At 37.0% G+C, this 22,986-nt stretch overlaps 1 protein-coding gene, 1 long non-coding RNA gene and 1 other non-coding gene across 3 annotated transcripts in view; 2 read left to right on the plus strand and 1 right to left on the minus strand.

Annotated features, from left to right (window-relative positions):
* Positions 1–22,986, minus strand: part of LOC138712959 (uncharacterized) — a 491,061-nt gene that overhangs the window by 122,533 nt on the left and 345,542 nt on the right. The window lies entirely within an intron of this gene.
* Positions 9,460–15,410, plus strand: LOC138713667 (cuticle protein 12.5-like). The gene is made up of 2 exons (XM_069845933.1): positions 9,460–9,594; positions 14,757–15,410. Exons 1-2 carry the CDS (start codon positions 9,550–9,552, stop codon positions 15,288–15,290), a joined length of 579 nt encoding a protein of 192 aa, XP_069702034.1. The 5' UTR covers positions 9,460–9,549; the 3' UTR covers positions 15,291–15,410.
* Positions 16,290–16,362, plus strand: TRNAT-CGU (transfer RNA threonine (anticodon CGU)). Its single transcript has one exon. It is a non-coding gene; the product is annotated as a tRNA-Thr (tRNA).

Raw genomic sequence — 22,986 nt, forward strand, 5'->3', positions numbered from 1 at the left:
GATGATGTTGAAATTTTCGGAATTTTTAGTTTCTAAATTTAGTTACAGCCTACATATTAAACACACACACATCTTTATCTTTACAGTAAATCAGATTACACATAAATGTATAAAGATTTGTTCTAGTTTCGTGGATTAGAATGTAGCTGAGTAATTGAGTAATGGAAATTGTGTACTTGGTTTCATTATCATTTGTGATTTGGAATACAAATATTGTTGACATTGTTTTTTTAATTTTTAAGGTCACTCACAAAGAATTACGCTGGCTGTATTTTTCATGTATCATTAAAAATGATATACATTTCCATAGAGTGGGTCTAGGGCATTTCGTAACCGGACATTTCGTCACCGTTATAGTTTGTCACCTATTTTTCGTCATTCTTTTTTGGTCATCAAATTAATTTTCCTATCATGTTTTTTGTTACAGAGGAGATTTAGTCACTGAAGATATTTCATCTTATATATTTTGCCAAATTGACCCAACTAGAATTCCTCGCCATGTCCATTTTTCCCTTTAACAAATTTGTTCGCCCTGCGCTGAGCTATTTCTAATGTCTTATTAGTTTGTTCCATAAGGGTCTCAACATGCTGCCCAATATTCTATTATAAGACGTACTAACGACACGTAAGCTAGTAAGCTACTTCCTTTGACTTTAGGCTAACGTTTTTGAGAATTATCGTCACAAATTAAGTTACATATTCGACGCTTTTCTCGTAATATTATCAATTTGATTCTCCCATGTGACATCTGGGCTCAAATAAACTCTTAAATGTTCACAGTAGCCTAAACGACATTTCATACAAGTTGAGAGGATGCGAAGGCATTTCTTTCCCTTCTACTTGCCCTGAGTCCGTCAGTATAACAGACCGGTAGCTGTTACCTCTTATACCTGCACCCCCCAAGTTGTACACACAAGAAAATAAAATATTAAATAAAGTACATAAATGTATATAAAGTACAGTGACACAGATGTTTGACAATTACATGTTTCAGTATATTTTAGTGTCGTTTTTACAAAATTTTCAACTAATAATTAATTAAATAAAGGGACGCTAGTTTGTATTATGAAGTCAGGGGGGAGTGACACAGTGCAGATTGTTCCGTCGTTTATGCTGTAGAGTAGTAACTAGCAGTGAAGAAAACATTTATCTTCCGCTGTCGGTAGCTTTTTAATGTGCCAGTTGATATAAACAACAATGAAATGAAATATAAACGCTTAATATAGATTTTCGAAATCTAGATTACCGGTAAACATTTTCAATAATAAGAATTTTCACTATGTTCAAATTCAATTAGTCAAGCGTTAATAAGATAGACAGTAGCATCTTCCCCTTCACGGATGGTAAAGCGTGTGAGTAGAGGGGAAGGCCTATCAACCAAACTGAAATGGGGATTAGCCTTCTTGCGTAACTACCACCTAATCGATTTCGTAATTCAGACAAAAATCCTCTCTTTTACAAAAAGTTATTGATTTATTTCTGTTCTCGTCAGTACGAAACTCTTGAGATGTAAAACGAGAAAGTTTGTCATCACGGTTATACCCATTTTTTAAAATTCAAGTTTGGTAATCTTCAGTTCTTGAAAATATATGTAATGATAATGATTATGACGGGGAGGATGATGAGATGGTGATGATGACGACAGCCATGATGTGTTTTGTTCTAAATTATAGTTTCTATAATACTCAGTTTCTTCAGCAGCCACATATTTGGAATATAATGGAATGAAATTTACGGGAGGAGGTACTATGGTCCAGCACTGCGACTTGTTACGATCTATTGCGCTAACTCTCAACCAAGGCGCATTCCCAAACCCACACCGCCTGACTACACTAAGGTTCGCTGTGTACCCAAGTTTCGAGCAGGATAATCCCCTTGTCTCTAGGCCAGTCCCCTCCGTGTGTCGCCAGCCGGCGATCTAGATGTGCCATGGAATGATGACGAAAAAGAGAAATGGTGACGAAATGATGTATATGCTTAATATCGAGGAAAAACTGGAGAATCCCAACTGCGACCTTGTTGGCCACAAGTGTCACTACGGGTTTTTCAATGAAAAATCCCAGACCAGACCGGGACTCGAACCTGAGCCGCCTGCGTGACAGGCTGGAGGTCTGACCACTCACAAGCAAACATTCTGATCGGGGCAGATAAGATAATTTTTTTTCTTTCACCATGTTATTAATGTCAAAAGAAGTGCTTATACAAATTTTGGCCACTCGACCGCAATTACGAGGACCGTAAAAAATAAGTTCGCCAGGGGCCGTTAACAGAAAGAAAACACAATTTCAATGGAACAATTTATTGGAACAGACACAGCAATTGTTGAGCTATTTTTCAACATACTTCCCACGGGAATTGAGACATTTGTCATATCATGTGATCGACAGAGAGGTGCAGACGGCTGTCACACTCTGGTTCCGATCCCAGGCTGCTGACTTCTTAGACACAAGGATACAGAAATTGACCCCATGGTATGACAAATGTCTCAATTCCAGTGGGGGGTATGATGACAAATAGCGCAACAATTTCTGTATCTGTTTAATAAATCTTTCCATGCGATAATTGTTCTTTTTTCTGTAAATGGCACCAAGGAAAATCACTTTCTGGACGGCCTCGTAATTGCAGTCGAGTGGCCAAAATTTGTATATGCACTTCTTTTGACATTATTAACATGGTGAAAGAAAACTTTTAACTTTTATATCTGCCTCCATCAGAATGTTTGCTTTTCAGCCAGCGCAGGGGTGCAGCCACATACTTACGTGTATCAAACTTATGTTCGTGATGTCTTAACAACAACCTCAGAAACTGACGACTGATTAAGATCACGTTTCATTCGTCGATATTGAATTTACACGTTAATCAGAGAGCAATTATTTCGTAATCTTGCTTGAAATTGCCGGGCGCAGTGAACTCTACGCCTAAGGCGTGCAGCTTAACGTTGCATAGAAGCCAAGGTTGTGGATTCGAAACCCGCCTATGGCGTATATTTGTTCATTGTTGTTGATAATCTTCTGCCACCTCATGACGAAGGGCTTGCTTCGTGCTGAATATACAGTATGTGAATAGAGCCGTTATACAATGTCTCCCACTCGTTACCGAATCCGGAATTTATTTTAATAATTCCAATACTTATCAAGATATTGATCATTGTTGTGTGGTGCAACTTGGAGTAGCAGCAATGCGCTTGTCCGCTGGTTTATTTGTGCCTGTTGCGTTGCGTGTGTAGGCCTAATCATTGATTGTTGATTGTCTTTATTCGTAATTCGAGTGTATTGGAAAACAGACTCAATACGGACTCAGTGTTGCCAAGTCAGCGGTTTTGTAGCTAAATCTGATGTTTTCCGGACTATGGTCAGCTACAGAATTTTACAGTTAGCGGCTAGCTGTTTATTTGGCGTTTTTTTATGATTCCGGCAGAAAGAGACGATATTTTTAAGTTTTTTTTCTGTAAATATATAATTGTTTTTATATATACTTGCAGACAACAAAATTAGTTCATCATAAACTAGAGTTTAATATGGTATTATAACAATTTTATCACTGTACGAGAATAAAATATCAACGTTTTATGTTAACTCGATTTGGTACAACCACGTCCATTTCCTGCCTCGTCCATTGTTGCTGTACAAATAAGGTATGCCACATTTTCGTAAACTCTTAATCTAATCATGTATGCATTGTTTTTTGTAAATTAATTGATATATTTAATCATAAAGAGTAGATAATGAACTGAATTATTATTATTATTATTATTATTATTATTATTATTATTATTTTCATTTATGATAATTAGGCCTATAGTATGATATATTATTTAATTTATAATTCCGCATTATTGTTTACATAATGCAGACATACTTAAAACCAGACTCATTATTGGCAGGCACGTCTCCAGCTCAGTGTGAATTTTTTTAGTAGGTTATTTTACGACGCTTTATCAACATCTTAAGTTATTTAGCGTCTGAATGAGATAAAGGTGATAATGCCAGTGAAATGAATCCGGGATCCAGCACCCGAAAGTTATCCATCATTTGCTCATATTGGGTTGAGGGAAAACCCCGGAAAAAACCTCAACCAGGTAACTTGCTCCGGGCCACTTGGATTCGCGGCCAGACACGCTAACCATTACTCCATAGGTGTGGACCTCAGTGTGAAATAGATTTCGAACCGACTGGTGTGATTGTGAATGTCATTGTTTCCGAAGTGTCCAGTATGTTCTTGAGTTACTTCATTCTATTTTGAAGAAATAACTCTATACGTTCTTATAATCTTGAAAGATTAGGTGGAAGAAGTTGCTGGTGGTAGTTGGAAAGCTCGATGTAAATGGTTAAGGTGATATTGAATGCAAAATATTCAGATTTAGGCCCTAATTGTCCACACGATTTTGCACAGAACATAGAGCCTACAAAGTGATACACACTTTCTATAATTTAGTCTACATGTTTATAAAATTCTCCAGTTCCTAAAACTGTATAGTTCGTATTTCAAATTTGCAAGTAATGTGTTAAGATAAATCTGGAGTTTTTCAACTACAGTTTGGCGGTTTTTTTAAGCTTGTGCAGCGGTAAATGGAATTCTGAGTTGGCAACACTGAATACGGTTCAGTTCGTAGAAAGACAAGTAATGCAGTTGAAATGAATCGGTATATTCTAGAAGAGTGTATTGGAAGACAGACTCAATACAGACATGTCAAAAGCGGTTTGTAGAGAGATTTGGAGACAACCGACATTCACCAAGAATGTTCACCATTTGGGCCTTATCGAAGAAACTTGAAACACATGGAACTTTACTGGACAGACATGCAGGAGGTAGAAAACAAATGACACAAGAAACGATCGAGAATGTGAAGGATAGGCTACTGGCGTCTCCCTCTAAATCACTCCGCCGACTTTCGCAAGAAACAGGAATGTCCAAAAGCACTTCTCAGCGTGCTGCAAAAGAAGCGAAGGTTCACGCTTACCGTTTCACTGTGGTGCACGAATTAAAAGAAACTGACAAAGTGAAACGAGTACGTTACTGTCAAATATTTCAAACATTTCTTCAAAATATTCCGATCATTCTGGACTACACTTGGTTCACGGGCGAGATGTCGTTTCACCTGTCGGAATATATAAATAATCAAGAGAACTATATTAAGAACTTTTATAGGCCTAGTGTAGAGTGGACGACATAGAAAATTTTAGTTTGTCGCTTAATTTCTAGGTATTGCCAGTTTTATCAGCAGGGAGACTGTTGTAGTAACTTCAAACAATTTTCACAGTTTATTTTTTGTAAATTTGACAAATGAAATTTTTTAAATGAAAACGTGCATGAAATAATTGCTGAAGATTCCTTTACAACTTCCTGTATCTATTATCCTGTTTTGCAGGTCTATTAAGGATGGAAAAAATAAAATGACGGGATATGTAATGTGTTCAAAGGTACAACATGTTCATGTACCTTGGAACATACCCTCTTGTACCTTGGAACGCATGGAATATAGGTGGGAATATAGCTGTAAAAACTTATAATCATATTTAAAATGTATTTTACACATAAACCAGTGCAGGCTTCTCTGATTGAGATATTATTTCCTGGAGGAGCAATAACTGTTTCAACACTTTCTTCAAGACATCCGGATCAATTGGGGGCCTCTTAACTCCAGACTTACCTCGTGACATGATCTTAAAATAAAGGAAAAACAAAAACCGATAATATCGTGTACCTTGGAACATGTTCCTTGGTACAAGATATTTTGTGTTCTAAGGTGCAAGAGGGTGCACGTTTAAATAAATATGGCTCCCAAAACTAGAGGCTCGAATAAATCATGGAAACTAACATAACTTATGTCATTAATTACTCACCAGATGGTATGAAACACACCGTACTTGATTGATAATCACAAATACAATTGGTCTCGTGTTAGAAATATATCAATGAACGAAATATTTACTTTTGGTACTAAAATATACCGAGCGGGCTAGCGGCGTGGTAGAGGGCTGGCCTCGCATTCGGCAGGTCCGGGGTTCGATCCCACAGTTCGGCAATCCTAACTGAGGTTTTCCATGGTTTCCTCAGTTATTTCCAGGCAAATGCCGGGATTGTACCTCTTGAAAGTCCGGCCATGGACGGCGATCCTTCCCTTAATCCTTTCATATGTGTGAGTTAATGCTGTGTAATGTCTTAAAATGTTTGTGTTGTATCGGAGGTGGCCCTGGCATTGAGCTGATCCCTCATCCGGGGAGGCCCTCCATGTCCTTGTGTGGTCAAAAAAGTATGTACGTGATCCATAGATTAATTCCTCTCCGGACAGGTCGCGGCCCTGTAAGGCCCGGGTGGCGTGGGTCGTGTAAATGAACCTAAAAGGGAGAGGTTAAACTAAGGGAAAGAAGAAGAAGAAGAAGAAGTACTAAAATGTTATTTTGTCCACAGAACTCACACTTTGCAATAAATAAAAACGAAATTATGACCAGAGCTACTTAGCAGCTTTCTCTACAATCTACTTAATTTTGAGTCCTCTAGGTAGCAGCAAAAATTAGAAACAAAAAATGTTCAAAGGTACACTGTGTTAAAGGTACAACAGTCTCCCCTAATGGTGTAAATATAGATAGTGTTAATCGGTTCAGCTGACGGTTTTTCGCCAGAAGATCCGGAACTCGTTTCCCGACGCATTCCTGGAGATTTATGTTTCACGTAACGGCTGATATATAATTGGCTTCTTCATATCTTTCTATTTTATCGCCATTTTAACATCAATGTTGCTCAATCATTTCTACGTATTCGTCTCATTGGCTAGGACAAGTCGCTATAGTTTGAAAGGGTTGCTACACAAGTGAAGAATTAATATTAATATTAAAATACTTTCATTAGAGATTCGGAGGAACTGAGAATGCCATTAGGCTATATTGAAATATTTATAATTTTTAACTCTACCCACCAATACTGAGTGTAACCTGTTATATAACACATATATAAAGATGTATATTTTAATTGGTTATTTAACGACGTTGTATTAACTACTTGGTTATTTAGCGTCAATAGAATTGGTGATACATACGTTCATACATGTTCTGCCCAAGACCAAGTCATTCACTGCAAACTCAGTTTTCTGCAATCTTTTTTATTTTCTGCCTTTTTCTTAGATTACGCATTATGGTTCATTTATCTTAATGTATGTATTTATTTACACTGCAAGTGGGCAAGCACCCGGTGGCAGTGGTATACACAATATAAACAATACATAATAAAATTTACAATACACAATACAATAAGAATACACAATACAATTTAACACAATAATTACAATTAATAATAAAACATAAATAAAATACCTAATTTTACAATACAACCTACATATGTATAGGCCCTACATAAGTTTCAATAGTATTTCACTTTACTCTCATCTCACTCACTATACTGGCACTGTGACGCATTTCACTGACACTTTAGGACACATTTCACTGACACTCTACAACGCATTTCACTGACACTATAGAACACATTTCATTGACGCTATAAATTATCACTGATCGGAACTATTCACTGCACTGTAAAACCATAACTTCACTGACTCACCTCGCTTCACTGATACAACAGTTCAAATAAGTCAAATAATTACACCCTTATGCATACTTATAAACATAACTACATTTAAGCTAAACATTTCTAGTCTAAGGCCCTCTTACACGCTATTTTTAAATAATTTACAATTCAAACCAAGGAAGTAACTTGTCAGGCTAAGTAAATACATGTCACCTTAAAAAATTAAATGTTAAATGTCACCTTAATTTTAATTTGCACTTTATACACAACTTTTTAAGTTATTCTTGAATCTCCTTAAGGAAGGACAGCCCTCAATGACCGCTGCAGGTAGGTGATTCCAATTACTTATAATTCTATTTAAAAATGAGAATTTACCTACATCCGTTTTCTGTTGCCTACACTTGCTTTTAAAATCATGATCGTTCCTACCATAGTACGTTGGCTTTTCTAACCGAGCCGTTATGTCTACCCATGATTTCTGACCTAGATGCGCTCTAGATGTCTTCTATCATATGATATTTCCTTCTTCCACGAATTCTTCTCCCGTTCACCATTACTTGCAGTGCATCCTTCAGCAGGCAGTTTCCTCTCAACCAGTGAGGAAGAAAAAGCACATTTATTCATCCTATGATAGCCGTACAAGGAGAATGTGAATTCTTACGTTTTCGAAACAAAGAAATATAATTACATAGCCTATAGGATATTTTATTATTTGCTGTATCACTATTTAAATTATTTAACAGAGCAAAAATCTGAAAATCGATAAATATGTCACATAGGAAATATTGCAGGAACAACGACGATGTGATGCGTGCTTTATACAGAGATGCTAAGATTGGGGGCATGGAAGTGTAATAAAATTGTCAACGAAGAAGGGGAGCGCCTTTGTCCGCTTTGCAAAGAAAAGGATTCCTATAAGGATATTTTATTACTGTGTGTCGAATTGGAACATGTGCGGAGAAAATATTTACCACCCTCGATGCTAAGGCAGAGTAGGAATTCGCTTGCATATCTTGACCTCATGGGGAATAGAGAATGGGAACAAAAGACTGGATTGTTCCTCTTGAAGGCGAGAAAGATTAGAGCTGCAGCTGCCAAAGTTTGCGACACGAACTGAGGAAGGGATAATAGTATCCACCCAACTGTACACTTTTATGTCTTTTAGGTTAGGATATATTATATAATGTGTTTTATTGTGTCATTTCCATTTTTAATATGTGTGTTCTTTTAGAGAGTAGTTGGATGTAATCATAGGTGAGGGGGACTTACAAAGGAGGGCTTGTTTCGGGTACAAAGCACGTAGGGTCAGAAGACCCGTGCATTGGATTTAAGACAAAATTATGATAATATAAAATTTGTATGTATAATATTAGTCAATAAATTCATCTATCTATCTACAGAGATGCTGTATACTTCACAATTCCCGCGCGGGATATCCGTTTCGAAGACGTAGCCATGTGAACAGTTAGGGAATGTGTGTTCAGTCAGGTGTTACAGACCGGCACTTGAGGTTGTTTAAATGCTGCCCATGTCTCGTAGCTCCTTATTCGTCATTGTCCATCTCTCTGCATACAGGAAGCGGTCCACAAGGAAGTCAAGTGGGCCCACAATCGATTATCGTTAACACATCGACTTGTATTAGGGTGTAGCCCATCACTCTTGGCATAAGTCAGCGAGTGTTGACCAAGCAGAGCAGGGGAGTGGGGCGCAGGTGGGTGTTTCCCGCGGGAGGAGAGTATAATGGGTGCATATATGAAAGTGAAACTTCTTATGTAGTAATCCGGCCTGGCCCTTGCACCAATTACATCATATCCTTCTCTCTCTCGTTGACTGCCTGTCTTTTTCTTGAAACCCCCCAGGTTAAATTTGCCCCTGACCCCCATCATTTACTGGGAGGACCAATCTTATCCTCTACTTTTACTCTGCGGGCATCTTATGTTGATGATTTTTGCGGTAGAGGGGATACACAAAGAATTAGCAGTCAAGTTTTACTGAAGTATATAAACCAATCGGTCAGGTGTGATAGGCATGCATTCGCTTTGCAACGCAGACACTACAATCATGTACAAGCTGGTGAGTTTTCATTTATTCGTAAGTCGGTACATACATACAGTATAAGCTACACTACCTAGGATAAAAGGAATACCTATAAAGAACGCTAACATCTATTCAATAGGTACAGTACGTTAGTAATTAAACAATTTAGTAGTGAAACTAAATTTCAAGTTCTAACCGTGATTAATTCGACACAAAGCTCTTAGTACACGTTAAATATTAATGAGCGCCTGACCGGAGTACAGGAAGTCGCAGGTTCGGATCCCGCTCGAGGTTGTGAAATTTTTCTTTCATACCATGGCATGATTGTGACTATATAAGTATTTAAATATTCATTAATATGTCACATCAACGGACGTATATACGTCATCCAACATCGAAAGATAAAGTTTACAGTTAAATATTATTTGAAACTTCCACGGTTTACAAGTATTACCAGATAGCTATTTCATTTTCGCACCGTGTGATAGATGCAGAAAGACCAGACGTTCTGGAGCACGTATTAACTCCATCATCTGTGAAGGTAAGAAAAAGTGACCTGTCCACACATGTGGAGTAACGGTTAGCGCGTCTAGCCGCGAAACCATGTGGCCCGGGTTCGATTCCCGGTCGGGACAAGTTACCTGGTTCAGGTTTTCTCCGGAATTTTCTCTCAACCCAATATGAGCAAATACTGGGTAACTTTCAGTGCTGGACCCCGGACTCATTTCACCGGCATTATCATCTTCATCTCATTTAGACGCTAAATAACCTAAGATATTGATAAAGCGTCGTAAAATAACCTACTAAAACGTGATCTTGTCTTCCGTGATGCTGATATATCTGTTCCGAAACGTTGGATATTTCTGTATCTATGTTAAAGTACAAAAGTCTAAAAATCTCGCACCAATTTAGAATCATTACTGTGTTTGAATTGCAACTTTTTCCACTGCTCGATAAAGAATCAAAATCAATAATTTCAATCTATTCGAAATTATCCGACTGATATCTCGGCATTGAAAGTTTTACAGCAACTCAACCATTTAATAGTTTTATAAAGTCTGAATTGATTTTATTTACAACGCTTTCATATCTATCACGTATATGAGATTTAGTTCATACATTATTCAACTGTGAAGATGTAAATAAAAATGCTCAAATACAAGTGATCATAATTTTAATTCAAATCGTATGTGACCAATTTATAATAAAACGTGCGTGACTCAGTAAAATCTTGCTTTACTTTAAATAAAGTTTAAGTAGATGTTATGATTAATGTATTAGCTCCTTTACAATTTCAGAGATTATAATCAAAGTAGGTCACATATAGCGAACTAATGACTATAAAATTGTTTCACAGGAAATTTTGTGCTCTAATTATTACATAAAGATATGTCATCAAGTTTAACAACGCTACAGCAACTTTGATTTTAATTCATTTATCTATGCTTCAATATTAACGTGTTACAAGAGAGATGCGAATTCTTCATTCATTTCACATGCTGTAAAACTCTTATTTTCATAGTAGTAACTTTAAATCAAGCAACGTAATGCTTTCCAGTTCATCCGGTATGTCAGTACAACGATTAATAGGACCACAACCGATAGAATCTATACGTCTTTTAGTGCTACTATAGAATAATGGTAATTTATTAAATTTTATATAGGCTACGTAAGTTATAGCGCTGTAGGAAGTAATATATCATACAGATTAAACTATGAAATTTCCACAAAGCAAAGTCTATCAATTGTAATTATAGTATTGGTGTAAGAGTATAGGCCCTAGTCCTGTTTATTACAGCATATACATTAGAGATGGGTAAAAAAGGATGGAACATGTTTCTTACAGTGTTACATCCATATCCGCGATGTTTCGGACCGAGTTGTATAGAGCTTCAACTGTAGGTCTACTACAAATTATAATAGGACCTAACCATAGGCAGAGTTATGGGAGGGTATGTGGGAGCACTGCCCCCCACCCACAAATTTGTCTGAACTCTTTTTTTTTTCTATTAACATTACAAAATATTGAATTCAAAAGACTTTTCTTGCTTTTGTTTATGAATGGGATATTTGTAAATGCTACCATCGTACCATCTTCCTAAATAAAATGGGTGTTTTCCCAAAAAAATCTTTGGACTATGGTTGTTTTATGAAAACTACTGAAAATTTCCACTCCTTTAACATGGGACTATGGTGTTTTTTTTTTTTTCACTAACACCTAATTCAGTAGAAGTCCGCTGTAGACTTCTAACACAGGAGTACAGACTGCTACAAAAGAAACATTACAGTGCTTCCATTCCTCAAACGAGGTACAGTGAAACCTCTCATTTACGGACATCGAAACAATCTGTCCGCATCTGGGAGGTGTCCTTTATTGGGAGGGAGGGTCCCCAATCCATCAGTAAAATTATAATATGCATTATGTATCCCTTCACGCTTTAAATGAAATGTATTACTGCAGTTTAATTCTAAACAGAGTCTACAGCACTACAGAAAATTCTTTGCAACTTTGAACTACAGTAGATAAGACCGAAAAAAGGAAAATACAGTACTGTGCCATGCAATTTTATTCTAGGTCTTCAGTTACGCAGTACTGTAATTTACAGTTTTCAAATTAACCGTTATGTTCAGGTGCCATGTCTCTCGAAATAGTACAACTGATTGAAGTGAAGAGAATAATCCTATTAAGCCTACGATATGTCGAATACAATTTCACGATCGCGGGAACCTAGGACTCAACAGACACATTGAATTTTATGATTTTGTTTAGCCACCCGCTTCCGGCTAACAAGGGGTAGCCAGCTGGGCTAGTGGTAGCCTACAAGACCCTTATTGTTTTCTTTCATGTTAAGGAATTTCTGTACAGTTCTCAAAACTAAATTTTCCATTTTTGTAACACATTAGGTCTTGAAATCCAAGTTCTGTCCGCAGTGAGAAGGTAAAGCAAGCTTTAGGACTGTGAAACAGCTGTCCGTATCCGTATCTGAGAGTGTCCGTAAACGAGAGTTAAATTTATCGTTATTTCTATATTATTTCAGTTGGGACATAAAAGTCTATCCGTATATGAGAAGTGTCCGTATCTTGGAGGTGTCCGTAAGCAGAGGTTTCACTGTATAGAAATTCTTATACATTCAGAAATTTAAAATAAATATTATAGTTTAGACACATGGTCTGAAGACATTAATTCGTCAATTTAAGCACAGAAACTTAATCATAAACAAAAGCAAGAAAAACCTGTTGCATTCAATATTTTCTAATGTTAACAGAAAAAAAAAAGAGTTGAGACAAGTTTGGAGGGACAGTGCCCCCTATGCCTCTCCATAACTCCGCCTATGATCAGTAATGAAATATGTGGCTAAAAATAAATTTCGTCATGAAAATTCGTACATAATGTATATTCTCATAAAAAAGCTCGACTTTTACGAAAGCATACGTACTGTAGGATAATAATTCTATCAAATGTAGAAGCATATGATCGCACGTGTGTTTTATATAATATATTACGGGTTTCAAACTGTACCATAATCATTTCAATGATTTATATTGTTGTGTCTCGTGAGTTACAAAGCATAACGATCCAATCTGATTACGTAAAAATTTCGTCAGTATATCATCTTGTGACCAATTTATTGTGTCCATTCAGTGCAAAATGTTAGAGGTCACTTATTTGTTTCGAATAATAACTCAAAGGATTATAAGAGGCGTGAAAACCTTTAACCACGATATGACTTTCTTTATTGTAAGTTATAGAGGTGATCAGCACGACACAGAGAGAACATGTTACTCCCATTTGCTTGGTTTTCAGACGAGAGTGCTTTGCTTTGTAGTATTAATCTTTGTATGATCAATGTGAACGAAAGGGAAATCATATTACAGGGTGAGACAACAATGAAACAGCTGTTCTATTTTATTCGTATTTATTTTTACAAAATTCTAAATCACATAAATTTTAAGTACAATTATATAAGAATTTAACACTGAGAACAAAAGTATACATTATTAATTATATGTATATAATCTTTTTGTAATTTTATTCCAAGTAAAGCCTATCGTTGTTTCAACTTCATGCACTATAGAAATAAGGTAATTCTATTATGGCATATTTTTCTTTTTATCGAAAAACAGTTTCCATTTTAACTAATTTACATTAGCATAATTCAGACGTACCGTGACACACCTCCATTCCGCAATAATTCATTTCACAACATATGAAATTTTATTTTTAGACTATAAATTGAAGTTACAGGGAAACTGTTGATTTGGTTGTAAAATACTGTAATAATATCGGAATGAGAACAATTCAATTATAAATTTACATTGAAACATTCTTACAAAAACCTTACCTTCGTTTCAATATAATGCAAAAGTGTAATGAAAACGTTTCTTTCAAGGTTAAAATAATTTTGAAGAAATTTCAATTAAATAATCAAGTTAAGGTATCGACCTCCTTTGTTTTGTGATATGTAACTAATAAACCGTTTCTTCGTAACGTCTAGGATTTTGACTTCTCATTTTGAAGTAATACATAAAGTAAGTCCAGTTTCAAGTGCAGTAGATCGAAGGAAACTGGAATTCATGGATGTGACAGAGAATTTATGCGTAACAAAATGGAACTGTAATAGTATATTAGATAAAAGATTGGGAAGTGCTTTATACAAAATGAGGAGAAGTTCCGAGATTTTGTAATGGACTTCACAAACATGTATTTTACAGTATTTTTTGCAAGATAGTATATTTTGAAAATTATATCTTTAAAAATATTAATATTCAGTACCTACGTACGTTAGACTATGAACAATTGACTGATTCTCGGCAAAAAGTTTATCATAGATATCGGTAGATGGCAGGAGTAGTTTTAATTACAACCCTAGAGCAGTTATTTGTAATATTTCAACATACTTATCTACGTTGGCAACTCTCAATTCAGTAAAATCAGCTTCCAATAGTAACAACGAAAAAACACACTATCGTGCAAAAACAAACACAACAGTACGGATCTTATATTACTAATTAAGTATCGAGATTCTAAGAAAGGTTTCTTCTCATCCTTATTGTACGCATGTACTTACTATTATTACAGAAAACCATAGTAAAATATTACAGAAGTGTTAAGATATTGCAATGCTTTGATGAAGAATACATGTATACTCCATTAAGCTAAAGGGTTTGCAGAAACTAACTGCGAGGTTTGTTCACAGGTCATCCTGCCCCTCTTCTTCGCCGCCGCTTCGGCTGGCTACCTCGGCGCCCCCGCCGTCGCTACTTACGCTGCCGCCGCCCCAGTGGCCTATGCCGCTCCTGCCGTCCACGCCGCCCCAGTGGCCTATGCAGCTCCTGCTGTCCATGCCGCTCCCGTAGCCTACGCTGCCGCCCCTGCTGTGGTCAAGGCCGTCGCCGCCCCCGTCGCCACTTCCTACGCTAACACCTACAAGGTCTCCGTCAGGGCTCCCGTTGCTGTGGCCGCTCCCGTGGCCTATGCTGCTCCCGCCGCATATGCCGCCCCCGCCGTATACAAGGCTCCCGTGGCTGTGGCTGCCCCCGTAGCCTATGCTGCTCCCGCCGCATATGCCGCCCCCGCCGTATACAAGGCTCCCGTCGCTGCCTACGCCGCTCCCGCCGTCGCTGCCTACGCCGCACCCGCCGTCGTTAAGTCTGCCGTCGTGGGTGCCGCCCCTCTTGGTTACGCCGGTCTGGGCTACGCCTCCCCCTACGCTTACGGATACCATCACTAAGAAATAATGATATACTAGCTGTGTATCAATTGTGTACATACTTGTGATATTTATCATTATTTTTTATTTTATTGTGACATCGCCTGCCATGATACTCAATAAATAATCGATCACGTTGAATACTTTCGTTTTGATTATTTTCCCTTGCAATCCCATTTTGTAGATTGAAGGGCATGTGTCGATAGAAATCGTCAAACATATCATTTCTAGAACTCTCACAAAAATAAGTATCGCCATCTGTAAATCTTTGGTTATTGAAATATCAGTGGAATGATTTTATTAAGAGAGAAAATTTTTCGAGAGATTGTTATTCAACGAGTAACTTGAAATTGTCGAGTACCCCTGAGATGACGCCAGGTAATTATGTCTGCAACAGACAATGTCTGTAAATTCTAATGCACAAATCGAGAGAAAGAAATTCATAGGCCACGCAAGACGTTGTTCTTAAGAAAATTATTCTGTAAATTTACTAATGATTATTATTTTTTTGGTCATACAGAATATGTCTGTTATGGTAACAATTTATATTAGAGGAAAAAAATTCGCTCCGATGCCGGGGATCGAACCCGTGTCCTTGGTTCTACGTACCAAGCGTTCTCATATTGAGCTACGCCGAAGTCCAATCCACAGCACCGGATCGAACTCCCCTCCTCCAGTGTTGTTCCCTCTGTGGCCTGACTCCAAGTTGAGCATGTATGTTGACTTTTTCTTAAGTCAACTGCCATTATACAAGGAGCGCACTCGGTTGAGTGACTTGGTGGCGAATTTTTCTCCTCTAATATTAATTGTTACCATAACAGATATATTCTGTAGGATCAAAAAAAATAATGATCTTTAGTAAAATCTTCGAGAAACAGTGCATATTTCTGTACAGATTACTGTGCACATTACTGTGGAATCCCGGCCATCAAGTCACTCAAGTGAGTGCGCTCCTTGTATAATGACAGTTGACTTAATAAATTGAAGGAGAGGAGTTCGATCCGGTGCTGTGGATTATACTTCGGCGTAGCTCAATGGTGAGAGCGCTTGGTACGTAGAACCAAGAACCCGGGTTCGATCCCCGGTGCCGGAGCGAATTTTTCTCCTCTAATATTAATTATTCTGTAAATGTTTCTTGTTATAAAATAATAAAAAGGAAGAAAGAATGAAAGAGATTAAAAATGAAAGGAGTGTCGTAGAAGAAGATGGAAAGAATAACAATAAGCAGAAGGAAAAGGACTGGTGATAGAAAAAATAGTAGACAAAGGCAACACGTAAATTATATTCGAAAACTACTATACGCTACACGTATGCAGTCCACCGCTGGGCGCAACAGTTGAAGCGTGCGTCCGAACAACGGGACAGTCGCCACTGAGCAAATTGTGCAGGAGAAACTATTTTAAAACACTTCAGCCCATGCTGCACACAATGCATAAACGAAAACGAGACTCCCACGGACTTTAGATGAAAGAAACCACGAGTCACTAAAGAAGAGGTCTCAATCTCGATGTTGAACTGAAAATCCTAGCTTTACTCAATTTGACACTTGTGTCGTTCTTCGGCCGCACGCTTCAGTTGTACTTCTGACCGTGAAACGAGTGGGCCCGGGTTCAAATCCTGGTTGGTAAAAGTTACCTGGTTGGGTTTTTTTCCGAGTTTTTCCCTCAACCTATTGAAGCAGAATTGCTGGGTAACTTTGAGTGTTGGACTTCGGACTCATTTCGCCATCATTAATTCATACATCATCATCATTATCATCATAATCAGCAACATCATCATCATCCATACTACAGCTGAGATTAAGTTAATGGTTCGGCGTGCCGTACTTGTACAAGAGCGCGGCCGTCCGCCTACAATTAGGCCTATCATTCACATAAGGCTGGCCGTCCACTGGAACCGAATTCGGCCGAATAACAACTCGGCCGTTTACGGTCGTACACGGCCGAATGATCCCACAACAAGAGAATGCATTGGCGCGCGTCCATTACACTCACCCTATTCGGCCGAAGACAGCCGAATGCCGGTTCGATCCAATTCAGAGGGGATTTTCCGGTCTCATTCGGCCGAACAGAGCAACACGTGGTGACTATTTCCATTAATTTCGCCATGAACGCCGAAACATTAATTAGTTATTGTGTTTTTTTTTTTCGTTAAACAAGTGAAATAAAATTTTTAAGGCTTAACAAATTATTATTCATGTACTACTTACCTTAAGATTACTGACAAACGTTTCCCAGGTGGTACAACTTCTCTGAAATTTGACCATTTTGAGATTGATGGACGAATTACATTTACAATATAGCTTTTGAAATGTATCAACATTCATCCGATAGTAATCGAAAAACATAGCACTATCCTCTAGAAGTTTATTGTGTAGGCGTAGATGATGAAACTTACCCAGGCGACACCTTTCTCTAAGCATCGGATATACCCTATATTTTCGTCGTTTCGCACTCCGTCTCCTCATAAGGTAGGGATTGTTCAATAATAGTAACATGTCCTCCACAGTCATTCTAATAATAATAATAATAATAATAATAATAATAATAATAATAATAATAATAATTTATTTAGAATATTAACGTGCAAAACAACAGCACAAGGCCAATTACAGTTTAGCACAACATAATAATAATAATAATAATAATAATAATAATAATTTATTTTATTTATTTATTTATTTATTTATTTATTTAATGTGCTGTACAACAGCCAGTGGCCAATTACAGTTCAGCACAAATATAACAAAAACATAAAACAAAAATAATTATTACACATAAATATAATTACAATTACAATAATGACGATGAATGGATAACTAAGAATACTATGAGAGAATGTTAATTGAGTATAATGCCTAAAAGAATACATAAATGATAAATCGTTGCCAAGAGCAAACAAAGTCTATACATTGAAGGGATCGAATTCGCAGCCATGCATGTAATAATAATAATAATAATAATAATAATAATAATAATAATAATAATAATAATAATAATAATAATAATTATAATAATAACAATAATAATAATAATAATAATAATAATAATAATAATAATAATAATAATAAGCCTAAGGAAATTATAGCAGAACAATGGATGGAGTCCATAATTTGACCTATTTTTAAGAAGCGGACAAAGCTAACTGTAGTAACTTTCGAGGAATACCAATTTTGTTAACGTCGTACAAAATGTTGTCCAATATTCTTTTGCAAAAGTTAACTCCATATGTAGATGAAATTATTGGGGTTCAACAGTGCGGTTTTAGACTAATAGATCGACTATTGATCAGATTCTTTGTATTCGTTAGAGATTGGAAAAAAAATGGGAGTATAAGGGTACAGTACATCAGTTATTCATACATTTCAAAAAGACATATGACTCGGATAAGAGAGAAGTTTTATATAATATTCTTATTGAATTTGGTATTCCCAAGAAACTAGTTCGATTACTTAAACTGAGTCTCAGTGAAACTTACAGCACAGTCCGTATACGCCAGCCATTAGGAAAGTTCAGAATAACAGAGAGGGTTTGGAAATGAACGGGTTACATCAGTTTCTTGTCTATGCGGATGACTTGAATATGTTAGTAGAAAATCCACAAACGGTTAGGAAAAACACGGAAATTTTACTTGAAGGAAGTAAACCGATAGATTTGAAAGTAAATCCCGAAAAGACAACGTATATATGTCTCGTGACCAGAATTTTGTACGAAATGGAAATATTAAAACTGGAGATCTATCCTTCGAAGAGGTGGAAAAATTCAAACATCTTGGAGGAACAGTAACAAATATAAATGACACTCGGGAGGTAATTAAACACAGAATAAATATGGGAAATGCCTGTTATTATTCGGTTGAGAAGCTTTTATCATCCAGTCTACTGTATGGTTGTGAAACTTGAACTCTCACTTTGAAAGAGGATCAGAGGTTAAGGGTGATTGAGAATAAGGTGCTTAGGAAAACATTTGGGGCTAAGAGGGAAGACGTTAAAGGAGAATGGAGAAAGTTATACAACGCAGAACTGCACGCATTGTATTCTTCACCTGACATAATTAGGAACATTAAATCCAGACGTTTGAGATGGGCAGGGCATGTAGCACGTATGGGCGAATCCAGAAATGCATATAAGAGTGTTAGTTGATAGGCCGGAGGGAAAAATACCTTTCGGGAGGCCGAGACGTAAGTGGGAGAATAATAATAAAATGGATTTCAGGGAGGTGGGACATGATGATAGAGACTGGATTAATCTTGCTCAGGATAGGGACCAATGGCGGGCTTATGTGATAGCAACAATGAACCCCCGGGTTCCTTAAAAGCCATTTGTATGTATGTATGTATGTAATTTTTATTAGGTTATTTAATGACGCTGTATCAACTACGAGGTTATTTAGCGTCGATGGTGATAGCGAGATGGTATTTGGCGAGATAAGCCGAGGATTGGCCATAGATTACCTGGCATTCAAGTTACGGTTGGGAAAACCTCGGAAAAGCCCAACCAGGTAATCAGCTCAAGCGAGGATCGAATCCGCGCCCGAGCGCAACTTCAGACCGGCAGGCAAGCGCCTTAACCGATTGATCCACGCCGGTGGGTGTATGTATGTATGTATGTATGTATGTATGTATGTATGTATGTATTAAGTATAAGAATGTAGCACGAGGACATAGAACTGCTAATTGACGGCCGAAGCGTCGGCTCCAGTGGACAATCCATCGGCTCTTCTGCCGGTCGTCCAGTATTCGGCCGAATACGGCCTAACAAATTTTCGGCCGTTCACGATGCCAGTGGACGGCTGGGCTAATAGGAGTGGTAAGCACAATAAGCAATTTTTTTTTTAATGTTCTGATGCCCACAATTAAATTAGGGCGTTTGGAATTTCCCGATTACTCACCGACAGAACTATACAGTAATAAAATAACTGTATTTAGACGACTTTAAAGAAGAAAAGCGGTGAATATTTTATTTTACCGTTAACTCACATTATCACAAAAATAAGAGAACCTAGCTCCAAGAAAATACAACGTTCATACCAGCCACAGCTTCTACAGCCGCCGCTTTGTGGCAAAATACTGCCAAAGTCCAAAAATGACTAAATAATTTCTTTGCGCTAATTAATTTACAGTGACGTCACGCATCATTATTGCGACAATACGAAGATTAGAATTTCGCCATAGCTCGTATACATATAGGAGCACGATCAACTTTCATTTTACCTCGTCAATGGTGGTATAGGCCTAGTGGTTTCCCTGTTCACCTTTGAACTCAGCATCGTCTTTCAAATACTCCAAGGGCGAAAACATTCAGATCACTGAATCCTTGTCCAAATCAGCGGTTTCAAAACTGTGGTCCGCGTAACCCTGAGGGTTCGCGAATGGTTCGAAATGGGTCCAGGGATCGAGATGTATTTTCAAATGGTATTTCCAGTAAGCTTAATTTTATTATGTTCTCTGTTATTTTAGTTTTTGGGTTTTAATTAATTAATTTCTTTCTTTCTTTCTTTCTTTCTTTCTTTCGTGTATTTATTTATTTATTTATTTATTTATTTATTTATTTCGGAGGGTGTGAAATGGACAGACAGAGTAAGAAACGAAGCTGTGTTGCAAAGATTGGATGAAGAAAGAATGATGCTGAAACTGTTCAGAAAGAGGAAAAACAATTGGCCGGGTCACTGGTTGAGAAGAAAGTGCCTACTGAAGAATGCACTGGAAGGAATGATGAACGGGAGAAGAGTTCGTGGCAGAACAAGATATCAGATGATAGACGACATTGACATGGATCATATGCGGAGACAAAGATGAAGGCAGAAAACAGGAAGGATTGTAGAATGCTGGGTTTACAATGAATGACCTGCCTTTGGACAGAACACTATGAATGAAATGAATTATTTATGATAGTGATGATGACAATTAGGGCCTATGATGGTGATGATGCTGAGTGAAGTGATGATGATGATGATGATGGTGATGATGACAATTATGATGGTGATGGTGCTAAGTAAGTTGATGATGATTATGATGGTGATTATGATGATAATGCTGAGTGAGGTGATGATTATGATGGTGATGATGCTGAGTGAGGTGATGATGATGATTCTGACGATTATGATGGTGATGGTGCTGAGTAAGGTGATGATGATTATGATGTGATTATGATGATGCTGAGTGAGGTGGTGATGATTATGATGGTGATGATGCTGAGTGAGGTGATGATGATGATTATGATTATGATGGCGATAATAATAATAATAATAATAATAATAATAATAATAATAATAATAATAATAAAACGATTAAGAAGAAGAAAATTTAGAGGTGAAGGAAAGGAAAGGGAATGAGAAAATAATGAATTTAAAGATTAAAATAAAATATACGACCATGAATATTATGATGAAGAAGAGAAGTAAAAAAAAGTGTAGATAAAGATGATTGTGTAGGTGAAGGAGAATAAAAATATGCTGAGAAAGAAGTAGGAGATGGAAGAGGAAGAAAAAAGCGTATTGATGACCATAAACATGGATGGGCAACTCGTGCTCACAAAGTGCTAAAGAACCTTGAAAGAGAAAAAGACAGACGGAGCCAGCCGTAGCAGTTACAAGTTGTTTGTTGTTTCGCTGCAAAAGCAGTTCAATGCCACGATGCGCTCTGGCGGCTCATGCAGGTGGTCGTGATATCTACTCCATGATTTGAATTTCAGAATGACGCATGGTGCAACAGTTAAAGTAATTTTAGACAGACTGTATCAAAACACACAAAACAAAATTATATTATTTCCTAGTTTTGTAAATTAGTTTAATACTGGAAACACAAACTGATTACAACCTTTTCAAGATACAATAAATATGGCTTTAACACTTATTTATTATTACACTATTTGTTAATATTTCTTATTATGTCTTAATTGAAACATAGAACGCGAGAATTTACAAGTCTTTATACATTAAAGAGTATTCCTCTGTTCTCAAAAAGGTAATAGTATGCGTTCGCAAACAATCACAAATTCAAGGAAGTACTTTTTACATGTCACGGCAAATGAAATAAACTTATTTCTGAGTTCTTTCTCTACATTGAGAGTTTTACAATTCTTTATTGTATTAAACTCTGCCTCAAGCATATACAGTACATATAGAAGCAAAGCGTGTAATTGGAAATTCTGACTTAGGCAGCATTACGAACAGTTCGATTCCTGATTTCGCTGCAATCTGAGTGGCGTGCTGTTCTGTAGATTTATCAATTCAAACTGTAAACTTTCAGGATCTTCTATCGGCGTAAGCCAAAAAGATTTCAGAAAAATTTCGATTCCTTGTCAATTTTCACTGTTTCTCCAAACTTACCAGTGAATTCTGCTGTAGCTCTTGGAGTACGGTCTTATATTTGATAAGATTTTCTTATTACTCTTCAAGATAGTTTATAGTCAAAGAAAGTGAAGTCTATGTTCTACATGATACTGCCACATTTCAAATTTATCCATAAATGCTCTTAGCTAGTAGATCATATGTTGTGCAATTCTGTAACTCGCATAAACAACGTGCTAACAATATTTGATATCAGCCTCACCTTGTTGATATCCCATTTTTATCTTTAGCTGTTCTAGACAGTATTTCTTTAATGAAACCTTCACTGTGTTTATGTGTAACTTAAAATGTCACGTGTAAGGAAGTGTAATAGAGCATAATACAGTACAAGCTTTACCCCCCTTCTTAATAAAAAATCTTTCTCTTTC

Source organism: Periplaneta americana, chromosome 14 (genome assembly GCF_040183065.1).
Source record: "Periplaneta americana isolate PAMFEO1 chromosome 14, P.americana_PAMFEO1_priV1, whole genome shotgun sequence".
NCBI classification, from domain to species: Eukaryota; Metazoa; Arthropoda; class Insecta; order Blattodea; family Blattidae; genus Periplaneta; species Periplaneta americana.

Coding starts and splice junctions, on each gene's coding strand:
- LOC138713667 (XM_069845933.1), top strand. CDS start 9,550: ATGCATTCGCTTTGCAACGCAGACACTACAATCATGTACAAGCTG. Junction 9,595..14,756: donor CTACAATCATGTACAAGCTG/GTGAGTTTTCAT, acceptor GTTTGTTCACAG/GTCATCCTGCCCCTCTTCTT.